General features: G+C 42.3%; 1 protein-coding gene across 2 annotated transcripts in view; it reads right to left on the reverse strand.

Moving 5' to 3' along the window:
- Window positions 1-21,617, reverse strand: part of LOC141982656 (ribosyldihydronicotinamide dehydrogenase [quinone]-like) — a 112,535-nt gene that overhangs the window by 9,581 nt on the left and 81,337 nt on the right. For both annotated transcript variants that reach the window (XM_074944937.1, XM_074944934.1), the window contains 7 exons: window positions 18,760-18,962; window positions 14,917-15,070; window positions 13,642-13,779; window positions 10,969-11,209; window positions 8,290-8,439; window positions 6,950-7,026; window positions 4,064-4,160 (listed from right to left, as the gene is read on the reverse strand). In XM_074944937.1, the coding sequence (XP_074801038.1) occupies window positions 4,064-4,160; window positions 6,950-7,026; window positions 8,290-8,439; window positions 10,969-11,209; window positions 13,642-13,779; window positions 14,917-15,070; window positions 18,760-18,962 (1,060 nt within the window). The remainder of the gene's footprint in view (window positions 1-4,063; window positions 4,161-6,949; window positions 7,027-8,289; window positions 8,440-10,968; window positions 11,210-13,641; window positions 13,780-14,916; window positions 15,071-18,759; window positions 18,963-21,617) is intronic.

A 21,617-nucleotide genomic window follows, 5' to 3' on the forward strand; every position in this document is an offset into this window, starting at 1 on the left:
AAAAGAAAAGGAGTACTTGTGGCACCTTAGAGACTAACCAATTTATCCAATGAAGTGAGCTGTAGCTCACGAAAGCTTATGCTCAAATAAATTGGTTAGTCTCTAAGGTGCCACAAGTCCTCCTTTTCTTTTTGCCATAGACAGTATCTATAGGGATAGTAAATGTTTCAAGCACCACTGAAATGCAGCCACCTCTAAGTGGAACATGGCACAGAAATACAACACAACACATCAGGCCAAGAACGGAAGAATGAAAGGTCTTGGACTTTAGAGGGCCTGGTTCACTAATTTACCTCCAATGGAGTTATATTGCACAAAATTGGAGAGAGATAGTGGAGAATCAGACTCTCAGAATTTCACTGTAGGTGCTACTTTAAACAGCACTAAAAGTCATGTTTCTTTCAATGATCCTATCACAGCAAATCTCAAGTTAGAATGATGCATTCATGAAGGCTGTGTTTTTAATGAACTTTGATTTTCAATCTCTGTCTAGCTTGTTCTTCTAGAGTTCAGAGAATATATTTTAATAAAGATCCATTTAATGTCTGTGGGCGAAGAGGGAAGTAACCCATGATTTTCACCTAAACCTTACAGATAAATTCTGTCCTTGGATGGTTGTGCACACGTAGCTTCCCTTAGAGACAATGAAAGGTTTGCTTGTGGTCTGAACTGGATTGTTTGAATTCTAATCATTCTGGAGCATCGCAAGACTGAACAAATAGGTCAAAACCTGCTTTTTTTATCATGTTTGTAGTATGGGGCTGAAGAGGATCTCCTATTGCGATTTAAAAGGATTACAGCATCAACATGGAGCTTTGAAATGGTCTTGCAGATGCTGGGCATCACTGAAAATAATGGGGCTCAAAAAGGCCATTGTAGCATTAGAACAAAGCTTATATGGGACTGGATAGTCAGGGGATTGGTAATGATGTATGGAATGTTGACCTTCCTATCTCCAGAATACATGTTTGAATCCAATCCAGGTTGGTGGTGAATGAAAACCATTACTATCTGATGGCTGCTCCATGGTAAATGTGACTTGGTTGACTTACTCTGGTTTCAAGTGGATATATATCACCACTGCAACAGGAAAAAAACAACCCCACCGTAGTTGGCAACTGTCAGCACTCAACAGACAGGTGCTAGATTGAATGTCAAGGACTGTGACCGTCTCTACAAATGATCCTCCAGGGCAGGCTTGAGGACTCTTAGGCCATGTCTACAATACCACTTACGTCGCTCAGGGATGTGAAAAAACACACCTCTGAGTGATATAAATTATGCCAGCATAAGCGGTAGTGTGCAAAGCTACTGCCACTCATTGGGGGTGGTTTAATTATGTTGATAGGAGAGCTCTCTCCTATTGCATCAGTACAGCTGTGCCACTGTCAGATCTCTAGTGTAGACAGTCTCCGAGAATGTCTACACTGAGTTTTAAAACCCAGGGCAACGAATCTGAGGCTCAGGTTGGAGCCTGGCCTCTGAAGCCTAGGGAGGCTGCAATGTCTACACTGTTCTTAATGATCTAGCATGAACCCGGGTCTGTACACCCGTAGCAGGGAGTCTCAGAACCTGGGTTTTAAAAACACAAGCATATACATGCCCTTACACTACCACAGGCTGCACTGTGTCTATCTGCTGGATAAAGAGAGGACTTTGATTGTCCTCTACAAGGTTGTCAGTGGATCACCTTTCACAAACACCACATTCACACCAAAGTTTTTTTTTTTTTTTTTTTAAAGGATGAGAGAGTTTGTAACATGGTGCTGCTACGTTTTAATATTTTTCCTAAGAAAACATAACTTACACATTGAACATGTAGCCCTGCTGCTGCCCGATTAAAATCCATTACCTCTGCTGAAGAACGGTGTGAGTTGCTGCTAACCTGTCTTGGGGGTGAGGTTTGTCAGGCAGATGACAAGACTGATCACATAGTATTATCTGAACTAGATTATCTTCAAAATGGTCTGAGCAAAAGAAAACTTTGCAGGAGGTGTTTACTGGATTTTCTAACGTCGTTTATATGTGCGTGTGTGATGGAATGTGTAAACCTGCCTGTGATGGGGCGTGCACTGCGCACTGGCCCTGCAAGAGCTGAATTAGGCCAGGTAAGCCCAATCTGTTAATTAGGCTGCAAACTGGAGCTTTTGGGCTGGAGGCAGATAATTGGAGAGTGGCTCACTTGTGCAGGAATGGGGGCGGGGGGTATATAAAATACAGGAAACAGGGGGGCTCCTGGGAAAATCTGCAGTCACCGACTGGGAAGAGGGAGGAGTGTTTTGGAGGTAGCAGAGATGGGTAGCCTGTAGTTGCTCACTGGGAGAAGAGAGTGGTGAAGCTGGCAGACCCAGAGAAGGAAGGGAGAGCCAAAGGTTAGGACAGCTCAGGGAAATGCAGTAAGGTATGGGATGGAACAGACTTGACTGCTGATTAGAGGGTACCTGAGCCAGAACATGGAGTACAGAATGGGCCCAGGTTTCCCAACCAGCCAATAGGGAAGCGCATAGGAAGACTGCCTGAGTCTGTTTGGCAGAAGAGACATCTTCCCTCCCCCCTCAGAAGGGGAAAGCACAATAGTGACCTAGCTGGAGGGGTGAGTCACAATGAGGCCACAGCAACTCCTAGAGCGAAAGAGCGGCTGCACACAGGTGGAGAGATGGTTTGCAGCCTTGGGGAAAGGTGTTGACCCAGTGTACTGTTCCCCAGAACAGCCAGGAGGCAGTGCCAGACCTGCGGTAGAGCACCCTGTCACACTGCCACAGCTGAAAAGGGATTAACTGGAGCCTGAAAGCTCTATTAGTACTGTCTGGGTACACCTGGAAAGGGTGAGTCAAGCTCAAGGAGGCCTTGAAGGAAGGAGGTCAGGGCAGTTGGGAGGAGGCCCAGGAGAGAGGACATCTAATGTGCTCTCTGAGTGGGAGAGGGCTGGCAAGCGCTAGTAAGAGAGGTAAACCAGGAAAGTGCAGAGGGAGGATTAGCTCTGCTAGTCAGTGTTCTGAGAACAGGATGAAGGATTCTGAGAACTAGACAGAGAGCTTATAATCACATGCCCCAAACTGCTGGGAGTGGTTTAAACGGTATTCTTTTTGTTTGTCACTGCTTAGCAGAGAGACAAGGACTGTAGAAAGACCCGAGGAGGAACAGAAGACATTTGAGTTGATTATTTGGGATTTTAAGGACAGTGGTGACCATGGAAGGAGGGTGACACTAGGGGAACCTGGCAAGGTCCCAACACAAGAGACCATCTGAAAGGCCATAGGGGGCACTCTAGGATGGTGGACCTGTTACACAGTACTACAGATTTGAACCCCTGCTAACAGGGCACTTGGGTGAAAGAAGTACAGAGACACACCTTCCACTACAGACCTAGTGGTATGGCCACATATAATTATCTACAACTATATACTTCCTCAAAGCTGTGAAACAAACCAGGATTTGAGCTGATATGTGACAAAGGATGGAACAGATGAATGGAGTAACCCACGACCAGTCCCATGGTGTCCAAGGCAGAATCAATAAGGAGCAAGATCTTAAAACAAGTGACACATTCTAGTTTTTTTCACTCTAGTTGTTCTCAGGACACTGATAAGGTTGGACTGGAAAGGGGAGATGATTCCAAAAATTGATATAGCATGGTACTGAAGCCTAAAGACCAAGCAAAAGTTTGTTGGTGTGAATCAACAGAGGACAGGTTAAGGATGTGATCAAAGTGAACATATAATGTAATGGACAAAACAAGTATTGAACAAATGAAGTACAGATGGAAAGAGAAAATACTTTCTGCATGGAAAGACAAAAGCACAAGAGTTTAAAAATAACCTGGTTTTTCAAACTGTAGCGCCTGGAAATAGTGATCAAGAGATAGTGTTTCTGTGACTTGCATTTTAGAACAGCAGATAAATCTGATCTTTTTATTCAGTACTCCAGATTCTCTCCCGAGTTCTGAACAACTGGGTCTGTTCGTTACAGCTTTTAATAATAATGGAATCAATTTTATTTGTCCCCAATTTTGCCCTAAGCAGGCAATATGAAATAAAGTATTATGAAGTGATGTAGTAATCACCTGTTTGTGCATGTCCGTTACTTGGAGATTCTGCGACAGCGTCTATCTGAAGGGACTGCATCCTCTTCACAAGTTCAGTTGGCCCAGGGTACACTTTCTGTACACAGGAAAAAAAATATCATGAAGCAGGTGAAAGTTTAAGCAACGGAAGTATCTTTACTGTAGAAACCAAATGCATCCCCTCAGCGAGTGGCCCAAGTGAACAGCTTGCATAGATTTCACGTTCTTTGGTGGAATGCTGGTGGACCATGATCCTTGCTTTGTGGGGCTTGCTTACTAGTGAGGTTAAGTTTACAGACAAGCAGTGTCTGCTTTCAAGGAAGGCAGGAATGATTACTATGTAAATATAGGGCATGATTCTCTGATCTGGCCAAGTTGTGCCCTTACTCACACTGACTACTACCTTAGTCCATGAGCTAATCCCATTGGACTAGACAGTGACTCTCTGCACTGCTTCCACCTCAGGGCTGTACCTACAAGTCATAGACTTATCACAATGCAATCTATAGGATTGCTTGCAGAGTAAGATGCTGCTTAAAGGGTAGCAGAATCATGCCCTATTTTACGTATTTACATGTAGAGCTTAACTGGAAAAAAAAAATCCATGGCTATGGCCTTGTTCTGACAACTGTTTATATGTGGGATATGGGGACAGTGAGCTTGGTGAAGATCCTTGGAAGGAATGTTTCATAGTGTTTCACTGCACTTTCACCTTTGCAAATCCTTGTCTTTATTTCTCAAGGCCGAAGAAATAATCATCTTTACCCTGGCATTTTGATGTTCCAGCCATTCATGCCTTTTTGATGTCCTTACTCAAGTAAAACTTGACGTCAAGTGCAGTTTTACCAGATTAAGGACTTCTGGATTTGACCTCTTGTTCTTACTTGCACTTCTCAGAAGGTCATTAGTCACTGTCTTACCAGGAAGTCTTTTCACAAATTAAAAACCAACAACAATCTCTTACTGTAAACGTATCTTGATCCCAGGTGTTCAAAGTTAAAAACTTCATTTTGGCCTTCTGTTAGGGCCTCATTCTGACACCCTGCTTATGTAACTGTGTATTACCCTGCTCCAGGAAAAGTCCCATTGGTAAAGAGTGCAGCATACTCCACCTTTGTCTTATTTAAAAGGGATTATTTTCAGAGAAAAGTGCTACTCAAAAATCAAACAGTAAAAAGCTTCAAAACATATTGGTACAGCTTTGTTACTTGACCATATTCATTTGCTTGTATGTTGTATCCTTATCTCCTACCCCTTGTCTGTTTCTGCCTTCAGACTCTCAGCCATTGAGGGCAGCGATTGTTTCTTTTGTGCTTGTGCAGAACCCAGCACAATCCTCATTGGTAGCACCCAAAAGCCCCATAATATAAAATATTTACTACTCAGAATTAGTATGGGTGTTAGAATCAGTTCCAGTAGAATATTTATTGTCTGTTTTGTCAACTTTATTTTGCAAAGCTTTGCTATCTTGCCAAAGAATACTGGACACGTCTTCAAAGTCACCGCATGGATTTCCCATATCAGAAATGTTTTAAATTCCCCATCCTGCAATTTCAGGGAGAGGGAAAGCACCTGACAAAATATGGCTGTGTAGCAGAACGGCGGCACCATGGGGACACTTTCACTTATTAGTTTAAAATATTGGGGATGCAATCCTTGTCACCTGCATATAAATGGTACTTTCATTTCAGGGTTCAGCCACAGCATCAGGCCCTTAATGTCAGTAGGACTACTCCAATAAGTAAATGTTTTCTAGTGTGACTAAGGGCTCCACAATCTGGCCCAAAGCATTTGCCAGGAAGTAACTTGCCTTTCATTATTATTTCAGATCAGGAAAGCATCCTTCTGCATAACAGTTTGCAAGCTACATCCAATGGGAGGAACAGGGAACCAAGTTACAGCTGAGAGAGGACTCAAAACTTTGAATTTCCTGACTTTTTTCTTGTTTAGATTACAGTAATGCTTAGAGGTCTCAACCAGGTTCAGGTTTCAGAGTAACAGCCGTGTTAGTCTGTATTTGCAAAAAGAAAAGGAGTACTTGTGGCACCTTAGAGACTAACCAATTTATTTGATCATAAGCTTTCGTGAGCTACAGCTCACTTCATCGGATGCATACTGTGGAAAGTACAGAAGATCTTTTTATACACACAAACCATGAAAAAAATGGGTGTTTACCACTACAAAATGTTTTCTCTCCCTCCACCCCACTCTCCTGCTGGTAATAGCTTATCTAAAGTGATCACTCTCCTTACAATGTGTATGATAATGAAGGTGGGCCATCTCCAGCACAAATCCAGGGTTTAACAAGAACGTCGGGTTGGGGGGGTAGGAAAAAACAAGGGGAAATAGTTACCTGGCATAATGACTTAGCCACTCCCAGTCAACCAGGTCAACCAGGTTCAGGCCTCTCTGTGCTAGGTACTATATAAACATATAGTAAACTCTATGTATTCAAAAAACTCAGCAATAGCACTTCATAAGCTGTGAACCAGATTCTGTCACCTTAACTCATGTTGAATAGTAGCTTGCTCAACAAATAGTCTCTTTTAATTTCCATTAACGTCAACGCAGTAACACCAGTATAAAACTAATGTAAATGTGATTTCAGCAGGATTTCTAATGGAGGAAAGTTCTACTCACTGGCGATCAGAATCTAGCTAACAGGGCTTTTTTTACATTTAGCAGGGGCTGGATTCTGCCATCCATACTCACACTAAGTAGCCCTTTACTCCACAAGCAGACCTATTGGACTAAGTGGGAGTGCTTATCGAATACAGTATTACTTAGTGTGAGTAAGGGTGTTAGAATTTGGCCCTGTATGTATGTATGTGTGTGGTTTTTTTTACTTATAAGTTTACGCTCGGAAGCATCTGGGATGCTACTTACCTTTATCTTTCTCAAGTCATCTTCAACATCTTTTTCTAGTTGCTCACAGTAAAATGGCTTGTATTTCTGACTAATTTCTGCAGGAAAGGAAGATTTGAGGAAAGTAGTTTTAAACAGCAAATATAAATGACTGTGCTGCTTAGCTCACTTCCATCAAAACATTAACTAGTTAGTTACATAAGTTTATAAACAGGAGTGGGCTCATAAAAATGTAAGCCATGTTAGCAGGGCTGATTTAGTCTTAAAAAAGAATGTAATAACTGAATTCTTGTTCACTTTTAAGTATTGCATACACTCAGCTGCATTGGGCTATTTAATAAACACCTCCCTACCCAACTGCAAAGCCCGCACAGGCTGTGACTTTAAGACAGGTGACTACAAAGATAGTGAGGGACAGCCAGGGTCTTCCAACAGCATTAGGCTTGGCTTCCTATGTTCTAAGCTCCTGTAGTGTCTTAGCAAGACAAAGGAACACTTCTATCCAGCTTTAGGGTCAAACTCTGCTATATAATCACTGGCCTGAGCCAGGGAGCTCTGGATAACAGGTGTCACCCATAGCATATGCCCTTTTCATGTTATCAGCTGTGTAATGGAACCCTATTCTTTGAGAGACCCCCGCTAGGGTGCATGGAGGGAGCAGGTTTCTGTGCTCCCCTAAGCACAAGGACTGCAATTTGGGACTGGCCCTTTTGCTGGGCATGCAAAAAGAGGGATAAGCCTTCTACCTCATCCATCCCCCTCATCTCACCTGTGCCATGGGGAGTCAAAAATCTGTAAAGCACCTCATATACAAACTATATCCCAAATGGAGTGCCTTGTTCCATGAGTGGTCCCATTGACTGGGTCTGCTATTAACAGCTTTATAATACTACTTACCTTCTCTGAGAAGTATTTTATTATCATTGTCTCCAGTTTCCTGATGAGGAGAAACTGAGGCACAGTACTCCTATAGACCTGATGTACTAGCAGCAGAATATGCAGGTTTGAGAATGGGATAGCAAGTAGGCCCCTAACAGGATACTGAAGAGCTTAAAAAAATGCAGGGGGTGCATGTTTGTGTGGTGAACTTTTAAGCTGGCAAAGCTCCACTGAAGTCAATGAAACTATACCAATGTATATCTACAGAAATATGTGGTCCAGAGTTTATTCAGAATTCAGATCATGGACTTGACTTGTGTGTGTGAGGAGATTAATTTTTATTTTGAAAAGAAACCTAAGACACACAAACCTGTGACAAACAAAAGTCATGACCTTCTGAAAGGAAGGATTAAGCTCATTTGCCATATTTTGTAAAACACAGGATATGTCCAAACAAAAATAATCCTGAAGCAGTATTTTACCTGAGAAGGTCGGACGATTCTCTGGCTTTTGTTGCCAACAGTGCTTCATTAGATCGATAATTTCCTTTGGACAACTGTCTTTAATATCTTCTGTATTTGGCCTGTCCCCTTTCATGATGCCAAAGCAAATGTGTGTTTCATTTATAGCATCTGAAAAACAAAATCTCAGATCAGACTCCTAATCACAGGGTTTTGCTACCATGAAAGGTCATCTTCTAGAAGCAGCAAAGAAAGTGCCTCATTTAGAACCATAAATCTGCTGGCACATGAAAATGCTTACTCTATGGATCTGACTCTGAAACCCTCACTCGTGATGAGTAGTACTTACTGTGAGTTAAGTTACTTGCATGAGTAACTCCTACTCAATAGGAGTTAGGGTTATGGAATTGAACCCCCTAGGGCCTGATTCTCAGTTGCTTTGTTCTAGTGCTTGGAGTAAAAACAGGGATGTGGCCCCAAAGGCAGCTTTAAGCCATCTTACTGTTCCTGTATTCCAGGGCTGTTCAGGGGCCTAGTTGGCAACCAATATAAGTGAGAGCAGCCCTTAGCCTGCTCCAACTTCTGCTCTGCTTCCCATGGCCCTTCTGTGCCAGGGGCTGGGAACAAGTCTGGCATGTATCCCTTAAGCCAGCTCTCCACCAGCAAAGGAGGCCCACTGCACTGGAAGGATTTTCCTGGGGCTTTCTCTGGCTCCTTTCAGGCCCAGAGTGGCAGAACTTAGCATAACTAAGAAGTAAGTGACCAGTGAGCAAACGCAAGATTAGTGCACATAACACTCTGACTATGTCTACATTTCAGAGACTATACTGGCATAACTATGTTGCTGCAGCTATGCAGACATAACCCTATAGTGTAGGTGCAGCCTACCTTGACAGAAGTTTTCTCTGTCGCTGTAGGAACACCAACTCCCTGAACAACAATCTCTACATCAGTGGAAGAATTCTTACCTCGACATAGCTGTGTCTACACCCGGGGTTAGGTTGGCATAACTACATCAGTCAGGGGCATAGAGTTTTCACACCCCTGACTGAAGTAGCTGTGTTGACCTAGCTTGTAAGTGCAGACCAGGTCTAAGTGCAAATGCTGCAGGTAAAACTTGTCTGCCTTTTGAAAATCTGGCCCAGTCAGTATTTAGTATTTTAGTATCTGGTATAGGTTTCAGCACAAACAGGTTTGTAACAGGCAGTTAATGCAGTGTGTAGTGTAGTATAGTCAAGTGAAGTGTAGTATGGCAAGAGAAGGTTATAATCCCCCAGGTGAAACGTGATTGGTGAAACAGAAGTATGTAGAAGGGGAGGAGAGAGAGAAAAACAAAGGTGGTGTTACTGGGTGTGGAGTGGGGAAGGGAGTTATATAGAACAAGAATTAATAGTTAACAAATTTAGTAGCATCTATGACACATGGGGATCCAACAGAAACCAGTCATTTTACTAGTAAACATCCCCAACTAGGGCATTCATTCAGAGTCTAGAGTTTTACTAATCTAGCAAGGCCTAAGTAAAATGGAAAACAACAGGGGTTTAAAATTGAAATGGTTCCCAAACTTGAAATCAGTCTGTTTGGACTTCAGGATGATGACAGAGCACCACCACCAATGCCTGGGAGTGAGGTATTTCAGAAACTAACACCAGCTTTATTGTACGTGCTCAGTTAGTAGAAGCACTCCTAATGACAGGTACTGCTTTCAGCTCTGGAAGCCTGAATTCAAGTGTGACTGAACCTCCAAGTAATACGAGCTTAGCAGTTATTTGTCCACAACATGTAGAACCACCACACAGTTTGGCAGAAATGTCAGTTTCTGCTCAGATGAGATCCAGAATTGCAATAGCAGGGATGATGCAGGTCAGGTGCGAGTGCCACTGCGTAAATTATGTGGAGAAGCTTGTACTCTGATGGCCAATCCTAATCGGCTGCAAGCAATGCTCTGAGTTTCCACCACTCACTAACATTCACAGGAAATTCATCAAAGGAAACAAATACAGTATGGAAAAGTAAGATGTGCCTATGTCTGCTATATTGTAACTGAACTGATTTTAAGTGTGTTATGGATGTTACAAATTGGGATTTCACCAAATCTTCGATATATCTTAAGACTGATAAGAGAAGTGGTCTAGTGGTCAAAGCACAGGACTGGAAGTCAGGAATTTCTAAATTCTAATCCTGGCCTTGGACAGTAACTCCTTCCATGGCCTTGGGCAAGTACGTAACCCATCTGCCTTAGTTTCCCCCGAGGATAATGACAACAACATAGGTGCACTGTGAGGATTAATTAGGCCTTGTCTACACTTGGAAATAGCCCTAATTTAGCAATCAGTGGCCAACAATTGCTGTAGCTGCATCAATGCTGATCCTTAAGTGTAAACAAAGGCAAGCCAGGGTTTGCACCAACTGAGCTAATTGGGGCTTACTGCTGCTTCCAGTAGGGATAAACTTCAATTAGCTCCATCAATACAAACCTCTACAGGTCCTTGTCCACCCTTAAAAGGCAGTACTGGTGCAGCTGTACCAATTATTGGTCACCAATTGCTGAATAGGAGCTATTCTTGAGTAGAGACAAGAATTTATTTAATGCTTATAGGATGTTTTGAAAATGTTATGTGCTAAGTATTATAAGTCTTAATTTTATAGCTTCCTTAAAGCAAACTCATTTAGCAATACAAGCCTCTCCAAGTGACTTACTTTCATATGGCTCTTTGTTGGCAAAAATTGCCCAGAGCACTATGCCAAAACTGTAAACATCTGACTTCTCCACAGGTTTTGTGTTAACTGAGAGTAAGTGCTCAGGGGCCATATAGTAAAGAGTGCCAGCCGCGCTCCTGGATGCGCTCTTGGAAGTGCTCTTGATTTTCCTCTGCCGGCTGGTCTCTTCTTTGGTCAATCTACTCCAGTTTTTAAAGCAGGCGACGCCAAGATCTGCAATCTGTAAAACAGGTCAAATCAGAGCTACTGAAAAGGAGGATGTGGCTAATAAAGGGGAGAGATGGAGCAAATTGTTTTCACATATTACTCAAGGTTTGTTAAATATGAGGGAATATTTATTGAAATGACTTATCTGAAACTCAAACTCTTCAATAAGTGTAACCAAAGAGGGTCAATTAAATCATATTTTAAAGATCTCTGTGAATTTGTTGCCTGAATCAAATATTGCCAACTGAGACACATTGAATTTTAACATGTTGAGACACTGTTATAGCCCAACCATGTTATAACACAACTTGGCTTTGCTTATATGTATGAGACCAAACTGAGCTATAATCATGTTAGAGAACAGAAGTTCAGGGTGAAATTCATCCCAGTGCAGGAGGTCAACACAGATAAACGGTGGCTAAGATTAGGATAGGCCTAGATGGGGAATTAATCAATTCCATCCCAATTACAAAGGGGTTTCGACAAAGCTGTCTCTTAGCCCCTTTTCTTTTTAACTTTTATATCAATGTTTTAGCATTAAAAGGGCATCAGAATTCACGACCTCCCCCACCCCCAATATGAATCACTTTGTGTTAGAACCATGTTGTCTGTATAGAATATCTCAAACACCATTGGGACTGAAGCGTTTATTTAAACTCATTTGGTTTATACTGTCGATGGGAGGGCCTCCTGATAGATTTGAAAACTAAAGTAACTGTCTTTAGTCAGAGACAGAGGTTTCATAAATGGAAGATCAATGGGCAGTATATTGAACAAGTTAGCTCCTTCTCCTACCTGGGTATCTGATTCTCACAAAATTGTTTGTGGGATAAAAGTGTTCTGGTAACAAAAGAGGGCCTCAAATTCAATGCAAGCTGTGTTACATTTTTCCTGGACTCCTAGGGGCCACTTAATTGCACCACCCCTTAAGAGTATTTTGAGTCTTGGATTTTGTATGGCGCTTGGATTTTATATGGCACAGAAATATGGGGATGGAATGATCCCCACTGCCCCCGGGACTGGAAGTGATTCAGAACAAATTTCTCAGGAAGATTCTTGGTCTCCCAAATAATACCCCTGCTGCTCTTAGAGCTGAGACAGTTATGAATTCTATTCTGTCCAAAGTGCAATATGGGAATATTAATATTTGACTTTGCATTCATAGCATGCACCCATAGCGTTTGTCAAGGTTTGACTTAGCAGAACAGTTCAGTAGGACTTTTTTTTACCTAAATTTGCATTCTCTAGGTTTCTTGGAATTGGAAATAATTAGATTTATGTTTAAAAATGTGAAATCCATAATCTGGTCGAGAATAGAAGATATTAATAAGCAAATATATTTGGTAGTGATTTCTATTTCAAGTAGGTCACCTTGGTTCCTCCTTGTTAAAAAGACTCCTGGGTATGCCAGATATTTAGAGAGTTTGTGTAATAACTTGGTAAGGAGGGCCATTAGAGTTCTCCATTTTCAATCAATGAAGACCGCTTACTTAGAAAGCTGATATACTGGCACCTCTGTCCATGAGGCTTATGGCATTATTTATTACATTGTAACCTGTATTGCCACTTACAGTCAAAATGGCTTTCCGTGTTTTTGTCCCGGATGCCTTTTTCTATGCCCTCTCAGATCAGGAACTGTTAAGAACTGACAATGTACAAGTGACATATATCAAGCAACAGAGTTTCCTTACAAGGGGCTCATTAAATAACTGCAAGTAATGACAGGAGACAGTTTCAGTAGTTCATCTTCACAGGACATATGTCCACAGGACAAAAGACATGGGCTGCTGCAGAACATGCTCAGATTTTACTCGGCAGCAGGCACCGTGCATAGGGGATTTGATTCAAAGCACCTGAAGTCAGTAGAAAAACTCCAGCTGACTTCTCTGGGCTTTGGATCAGGCCCACAAAACACTTCTGTGAAGGTCTGTGTCGCTGCTTTTCTTCTGTAGCTGCTGGCTGATATCTAAAAGTAAGGAAGAGAGGGAAAGAAAAGCACACACACAAAAAAAGGTTAAAAAAGGAAAATGCAGGAAGAGGGAAAGAACAGGAAGAGAAAACACAGATGAGACAGGAACAAAGGTGTGATATTTGCCATAAAGCAGTTTCATGTGCTGTTCTGGTATTTCTATTTTTTCTCAAGTTGTGTTTGTCTAAAATTAAAAACTTGTAAATAAATAAATGAATAAAATAACCAAGTGAGCAAAGCCAGTATTTTCTCTCTACTTTCCATCCCATGTACTTTTGGCAGAGACAGATAATGAACATTTCAGGATCAGCTTGTCGGTGAGCCACCACATTTTAAAGATGGGCTACTAAAATTTGATTTTTGACAGCCCACTGAACTACTAGTTTATTAATCCTTGATAAATTGCAGCCTATATAGCAAGAGCCACACCCTACAGCCCAAATCACAAGTGTTGTGTGTTTAAATTCTAACAGTACCTTAATGTGAAAGTCGTCGTCTACAAGGATGTTTTCTGGTTTCAGGTCTTTGTGTACCAAACTCTGCTCATTTAAATAAAGCATTCCTTCAATGATCTCCAAGATGAACCGCCCCTTCACAGACAAAGGAATAGTGGACTAAAATAAAGGAAATACAAATTATCAAAACTATTGCATAGTACATCATAAAATGAAACAAATGGCCTTTAAAAGGCTCCCCGTCTCAGCCTCCCACAGTACCTTTACTCAAGGTGGGAATTAAATATCACTGAAGTCCTTCTTGGAACTAGATTCCACTCAGTTGCACCAGAGTAAATCTGGAGTAACTCCACATTTACACTGGTGGAACTGAGCTCAAACACCGGCCCTCTATGATTACTCCTCAGCGGTGATGCATCCACACAACTCTCATAGATTTCAGTGGGAAATGAACGCATGTACCTGAGGGCAGAATTTGGCCCAATGATTAAAAGACTCAAATGAGTCTATCAAAGGCTACTGCTATGTTAGATCCAAGATCTAACTCACAAGGGGTTAAATGCTGCCCTACTTGCACACACTGTAAATTAAAGGGGATATACAGCAGGGGTCAGAGTGGTTGTGGGAAAGAATATTTTACCCAGCAGCATGGTACCAGAGCAACATTTCGGGTACTCTGCTGCCAATACTCTAGCCCTCTCTAGGACCTTGTGCACCACTATATGGATAAGCCAGAGGGATAGTAGGCCTTTGGATCCACAGAATGGCAGATTCATTAACCATTCCCAGGCACCTTTCCAACCCCTTCCACATTCCATGGAGAAAAACTTCCTAGAGTGCACAGGCAATTGCCTATCCCTTCCCCCACACCCTGTGAGAACCAAAACAGTTCTGCTGCTTTTAGAATCTGTTGTACCTGTAGAGGTGAGGCTGCATTTGGCCCTACAGCAGGGAAAAGGGGATCAGAAATTGAAGATTCTATGCATAGTTATTTCCTTTGGCAACAAAAGCCACATCCTGTCCTTTTCAAACTTCTTATCAACTTTGACTGGAAAGTTTGCTTTCACTTCCCCTTATGAATAAGCTATAAACAACATTTCACCTGTAACCTTCCTAAACCAAAGCTTACACCAAGCAAATCACTGATTTTTTTTTTCTGCCAAATAAATGCAGAGAGTAAAATCTCTAAAAAGCCCTGCATCTTTTAAGTGATTTTTAAGATATTCAGCAGTATCAGCTTCCCACAGTAATAACTGATGAATGCACATATGAGAGATTATTTACTTCACTACTCACTGTTTTTAGTACTTTCATCAAGTTTCCCTTGTGCACATATTCCATCACCAGAGAGTAGTTTCCATCTTCCAGAATGATGCCTAGTAATTTTACCACCCGATCGTGACTTAGTTTGCGCATAATCTTGCCTTCTTCAAGAAGGGAAGCATTATATCTGTGAAATGGAAACTACAGGATTACATTGTGTACAGGTATCAGACTGGTAAGAGCATAGTAAGGCATAAATATCCTGTTGATTCATAGTGAAAGTGATGGCCAGAAAAGTAAGTCCATCTTCATGACCTCTGTAAGGTGGGCCAGATCTTCAGTTGGTTTAAATCCACTGAATTCGGTTTATACCATCTGAGCCTCTGGCCTAGTAACTTTTATATCTGTTCCCTACTTAGTCTGTCCACATACTCTTAATTTAGGGCCTGATTTTCAGAAAGTGTGCAGGTATACATGCTTTGTGAATGCAGTGCTGGATTTGTGTATGCAGATCCCTGACTTGCATGTAGCTAGCCTGCTTACAAACTTGCTGAAAATTAGGCCTTCAATAACTTTTTTTTTTTTGAGTTTTGGAAAATGGTTTACATTAATCTTTGAGGACATGGCTATTATTTGGCCTAATTTATTACGGACATGTAAGATACCAAACACGGACTACTTTAGATTTGTCATTGCCTTCTCTATAGCTAAAAATATAATAATGTAGTTAGAATCTCAAAGCAAGTTAATCTTTTAAAATTGCATTTTACAAAGTGTTCTACGTACTCTCCTGTGGGGATGAAGAACTAGCCAGGGGAAGGGGAGACACAGACAGACCTCATAATTGTTCTACAGAATCTCTACTTCCATTTAAAAAAAAAATTAGCCTCTAGCTGTTGCGGGTTCGAAGGAAATTTCAAACCATGACCCAAGTGTAACTGATGCAATTATATCTGCCGGAGTTTGCAGACAGTCTGAAACAATAGATCTGAAAGGTATGAACATCTCAGTGGGCACAAGCTCAGATGCCAATGAATATACTTTGTAAGTCACTGCTTAATATAAAAAATTAAGGAGGCAGTTAGAAATACAATCCAACTTCATAACATTATAAAAATCGGGGTAGGCCTTTAGCAATAGACGGTGGAGCTGACGGAGGCACAGTTTCATATTCCCACAGGGGGCTCAGTTTTCAAAAGTTTGTGAAACACTGTCCTATTGGTTGAAAGATCCACAAGTGAGATGCCTAAAACACACAGCGAAAGAGGGAGACACAGAGAAAGAGAAATGAAAGGGCTTTGGATAGTTAGTGCAGGAGCTTGAATGGAAGTATGTAGGGCTTGGTCACCAATTTGTGTCAGTATAACTGTTGCTCCACACCCCTGAGTGACACAGTTATACCGACCTAACCCCCAGTGTAGCCCACGCTATGCCAACAGGAGGGCTTCTCCTGTCAACCTAGCTGCCGCGCCTCAGGGAGGTGGAGTACCTATGCTGATGGGAGAAGCTCTCCCATCGGCGTAGGTAGCATCTTCCGTAAGTGCTACAGCGGCGCAGCTCCACCAGGGCCGCTGCAGTGCTGTAAGTGGAGACAAGGCCTAGGACTCTTTAGTAAAGCGCTAGTATTCCGGGACTGACTTACAAGCTAATTTCAGACAGGATTTATTACAGAGGGATCATCCAACCATGGCTGTGGACAGGGTTTAATTTGTCATGAAAGAGGTGCACAAATTAAGCAGTAGTTGGGAGGCAGGAGAGCAGCGGCTGCTGGCTGGCCGCCCAGCTCTGAAGGCAGCACTGCTGCAGCAGCACAGAGGTAAGGGAGTCATGGCATGGGTATTGCCACCCTTATTTCTGCGCTGCTGCTGGTGCCAATGCAGCCTTCAAAGTTGGGTGGCCAGAGAGCAGTGGCTGCTGGCTGGGAGCCTAGAGGTGCCAGGGCTATGAACTGCCATGCCTAGCGGTGCCAGGACTTAGCCCCGGCAAGCCCAGGCACAAATTAAGCGCTGGCTGTGGATACTGGATGTTCATAACCCTTGTTATTCTGGATTAATGGCTTGCAACACTGATTGTCCAATGCCACATTCTGCTTGGTCAGCTGGGCCTGTTGGTGATCTGCACCATCACTCAAGAGTGCACAGCTAGGAGCTCATCAAGAATGTTAAAAAAGGAATCCCTGTAAGCATTGTGTTAAATGGGGCAAAGTAAAGTTAGTGAGAAGAAAAGGAATTGTGGCCGTACTGCAAGAGGAAGTAGCAGCTTCCCTGTAGTATGTTGTGTGCTAGCACTCTCCCAGGCTGTGATTCAAAGGGTAACTGCCCCCTCCCAGCCTTGAATATCATTCTACAGCAGTACAGAAGAGGCTGGGCTGCTTTCAGCTGCTCTAGGCTCAATTAGGAGCTTTTTAAAGGCTTCTGATCAACACTTTAAGTAAAAATAAACGTAAGGATTTGAGATAGAGGAAGAGAGAAAAACAACAAAGGCAGCCAGAAGGTAGGGGAGAAAAGCGTTGCAGGCAGCAGTCTGTGGACTATCAGAGTCTCTTCATTCACTTCCCGCTCTTAAAACTAAATTGGGAACCGTTCCATAGTCTCAGTTCAGTTTTTGTACTAAACTAGAAGAATGTGGGTATTTGTGTCCTTCTAGTGGTTGGTCCACATAAGAGGTTTACGACTCTACTCCTGCTCCCAGCGAATGGACTTAGAGCCTGACCCAAAGTTAATGGGAGTCCTTGCATTAAATGCAGTGGACTTGACCTCAAGCCCTTAGTCCTTCAGTTCAAGGGATAGAGGCTCCTGCTCGTCATGGTGTAGTGCTGGGGTTCAAACCCGGCTGTTGGCCTGGGCAGCATTAGTTAAAATAACAGAAATTGTTTTCCTGTTACTCCTAACTGGAAATGTCCAGTTAAGTGCCTGACTGTGTTTTTCATTTACATGCTTAAAAAAAAGTGCCATCCAGTTGAGTTTTTGCTCTCATTTAGGCACACAAGAATTTGTTTGCTTTTAAGGACCCCAGGTGGAAATGGTTAAATTCCCAGGTAATGGAGAACTTCATTATAAAGATGAGGCAATGCTTTAGAAAGGTTAGCTTTGGAGAAAAAATAAAAATCTTAGTGGAAAGTCTTACTGGTGCCTGCAATATCCTTATACAACACCTTTCTTCCAAAGATTTTAAATGGTATTTAGTCTCTCTCGCTTCATCTGCAGATCACAAATTGCTTCACAAAGGAGATCAGTATCATCATCCCCATTTTACAAATGGGGAAACTGAGGCACTGAGCGGGGAAATGACTTACCCACAGTCACACAGCATAGCTGTGGCAAAGCAGGGACTTGAATCCAAGTCTGAGTTCAGTGCTCTATCTACTAGGAAACACTGCCTCCCTTTAAAATAAAGTAAATATGCTTCAGACCAATCAATGAAGCAGAGAAGTGCAATGTAGGGATCACAGCAACTGCCACTGGGGTGCAACACAGCAATGCTGCACACAGAGATAGTACATAATAGTTCAGGACAGCTAGTGAAGACGAATTCGCTATACAGTCCATGCAATATTTCACTAATGAAATGCAATTTGCTAATAAAAGATTCCACCCACATAATAACCATAAATCACTCTTAGTCCTAACGTAGAACACAGTCTTCATCATCTTCAGTTTGGCGAGTTCACTATACAGCAATGTGCTGCACATGTTATATCCATCCTGAAAATATTCTCTGCACTGAAATGTCATTTACTCTAAGATCTCTTTACACTACTTTGGCAGTGTAAAAGGGCCTCAAAATGGGTGTAAACGTAAGGCCCCTGTACACTGTCAGAGTGATGTAAAGGGGTCTTAATATAAATGAGAATCAAGCCCTCTCTCTCCAACTTACTCTGTGCGCTGGGGTCCCGTATACACTGTTTTTAATACCACAAGCCCATGTTTCTTGTGATAACATAAAGAAACCATTCCAAATCCTCCAGCATCTAGTTCTTCCTTCTGCAGCAAGTCCTGCGTGTTCATGTGAATATCTTCCAGTGACATGTTTGTAGCCTCCAAGAGCTTAGGGTTTACAAAAATACAATACTCCTGGATCTGTAACATGAAGAGAGAAGACAAAGAAAGTGTCATCATCCAACATTCATCTGTCACAGTAAATGAAGATCTAGTTATGCTGGTAGGCCCAGATCCTCAAAGGTACAGCATTTCAATGCCTAACTTCCACTAAAATAAATGGGACTTAAGTGCCTAAATACCTTTGAGGATCTGGGCCCTGGGGCACTGTGTACCTCAAAACACCCTGGAACCCCCGTATTTACCACTGTCATATAATTATGATATGTTTTGTACAAAGTATGTCTGGTGAGGTATCATTTTAAAAGCCTTGATCTGTTGGACATTAAGATCCTGTTGGATTGTATGTGCTATCATTGTACGGGAAGTTATGAATTTTTGCTATGTGTGTGATACTGAAATATGTTGTGAGGCTGGGAACACCCACAACCAGCCTTTCAGGTACAACAATGGAGTAGCCAGACAGGCTGATGGTCCATTAAAGAAAATCCACTATCCCAGGAACTGTATTCAATGGAGACTTCTCGGAGGTAGCACTTAGACAATGTAGAATGCTTGACCAATGGAGGCAGATCCCCATGTCACAAGCATAGATCTTTCCAGCAAGCTGGAAGAAAGTATAAAGAGGGGAAGTGACATGACTCGGTCTCACCCCTATACATCTCAACACCTGGAAACATGTAGGGAGGACAAAGATTTTGAAATGGGGAGGGAGCCCCAGGCTGGAGGACAGTCCCAGCCTGTGTATTGAAGATCTGTGACCTGTTTATACCATCTATCAGGGTGAGACACTGCTTGAATCAAATCCTGTTTACTTTATAGAAATCAGATTGCGAATTTCCTTTTATTTCTTAGGTAAGCAACTTTGATCTCTACACTTACTACTTATAATCACTTAAAAACTCTCTTTCAGTAGTTGTTAAATCAGTTTTATATTTTACCTAAAACAGTGTGTTTTGGTTGAAGTGGTTGGGAAATCTCAGCTCAGTTTACAAAAGCTAGTTTGTGTCCTCTCCACATCAAGGGAGGGGTGGACTGGATAATGAACTTACACTGGTCAGGCTTCTGACTAGGGCAAGACAGTACAGTTTTGGGGTGCCGAGATGGGGGGAATTGGCTGGAGTCTCTCTACTGTTTTATTCATGAGTGGCTGGGAGAAGCATACATGTAACTCAGTTGGGTGTGTCCCTGTCTGTGGATGTCTGTATAAGAACAGTACCTGCCATAAGTTTGTGGCTTGTCACAGCATCACAATGTGAGCGGGATAATCCAAGTTGGTGGGACAAGAAGGCTCAGCAGTCCCACAGTTAAGGTTGCACCCGGGAACCCCATCACAGGCACATAGTATCTTGTTTATTTATCAGCATCACAAAATGATAGGTAAGTGGGCCCAACTCAGAGCTGATTCAGGTTGCAGTGTCCGGTTTTCAACTGGAACATCCGCTCGAAAAGGGACCCTCCCCAGCCTGGTGAAACTGAGCGAGTGAGTGAGAGTGGGGCAGAGCAAGCGACAGAGGGAGGGGGGATGGAGTGAGGAGGGCGGGGCCTCGAAGAAGGAGCGGGGCAAGGGCGTTCAGTTTTGACTGATTAGAAAGTTGGCAACTAAGCAGCATCTCATAAAATCAGGCCCAAAAATCACAAGTGGTGGTTTATGGTGACTTACTGTCACTCTAACATTTAGATCATAATAGTACTTGGTTTTTCTACTGGAGGATCTCAATGCATTGTTCAAAAATTGATGAATCAGTTCTCAGCTTGTAATGTACAGCAGTTGAGTATTATTACCCCTATTTATAGATGAGACTATTGAAGGGCAGAGAAGTTAAGGACCAGATTTTCAAACGTATTTAGGTACCTAGAGATACAGATAGACACAGTGGGATTTTCAAAAATGCCTAGCGCCTAATCAATGGGACTACTTGTAGAATAAGGTATTACTCAGTGTGAGTAAAGGTGGCAGAATTGCACCGTTTCTTATTGCTTCTTCACGTCCCTCAGGATCCTCCCTTAACACACTCATGAATTATGAACTAACACTCTGTAAACAGTGTGAACCCTCAACAGAGATTGTGGTTTGTTAAGCACAGAAGAAAGTTTCTCTTCTCACAGTATAACAGAGTGTGCTGGCTCTCTAAGACATGCTTAGAGACAGCCCTACCCCAGAATGGCTGGAATTCTGAAAAATGTAGTCTTAGGTTGATAAGAGTTAGAGGCTGTCAGAGGGTGCCAGGGAATATAAGTAGCCCCTTTCCCTGAGAACAAAAGGGAGAGTACAAAAGGAGCAAGAATTCTTGTGAGGATCCCTGCATACACCATAAAGAAAGTCACAGAGTTCTTAGTCTCTTCAGCCTGGGAAAGGCTTTGGAAAAAGCCAGGTAAGAGCTGACGAAAAGGCCTGAAAAGACAGCTGAGTAAAAGTATACCTTATGACCTTGTCTTCACTATGGGGAAAAAAGGGGTGCGCTCTTATTTGTGCTAGCTAACTTGAGTTAACTAAGAAGAGGTAAAATCCTAGTGAAGACTAGGCAGTTTAGAATTTTCACATTAAACTTTAACTCAACCTGCTAACTTGTGTGAAAACTACAAACTGCCTTGTCTTCACTAGGATTTTACCTTGCGTTTAACGAATGAGTTAGGAACACACCTATTTTTCTTTTTTGTAATGAAGACAAGATT

Source organism: Natator depressus, chromosome 2, assembly GCF_965152275.1.
Source record: "Natator depressus isolate rNatDep1 chromosome 2, rNatDep2.hap1, whole genome shotgun sequence".
NCBI classification, from domain to species: domain Eukaryota; kingdom Metazoa; phylum Chordata; order Testudines; family Cheloniidae; genus Natator; species Natator depressus.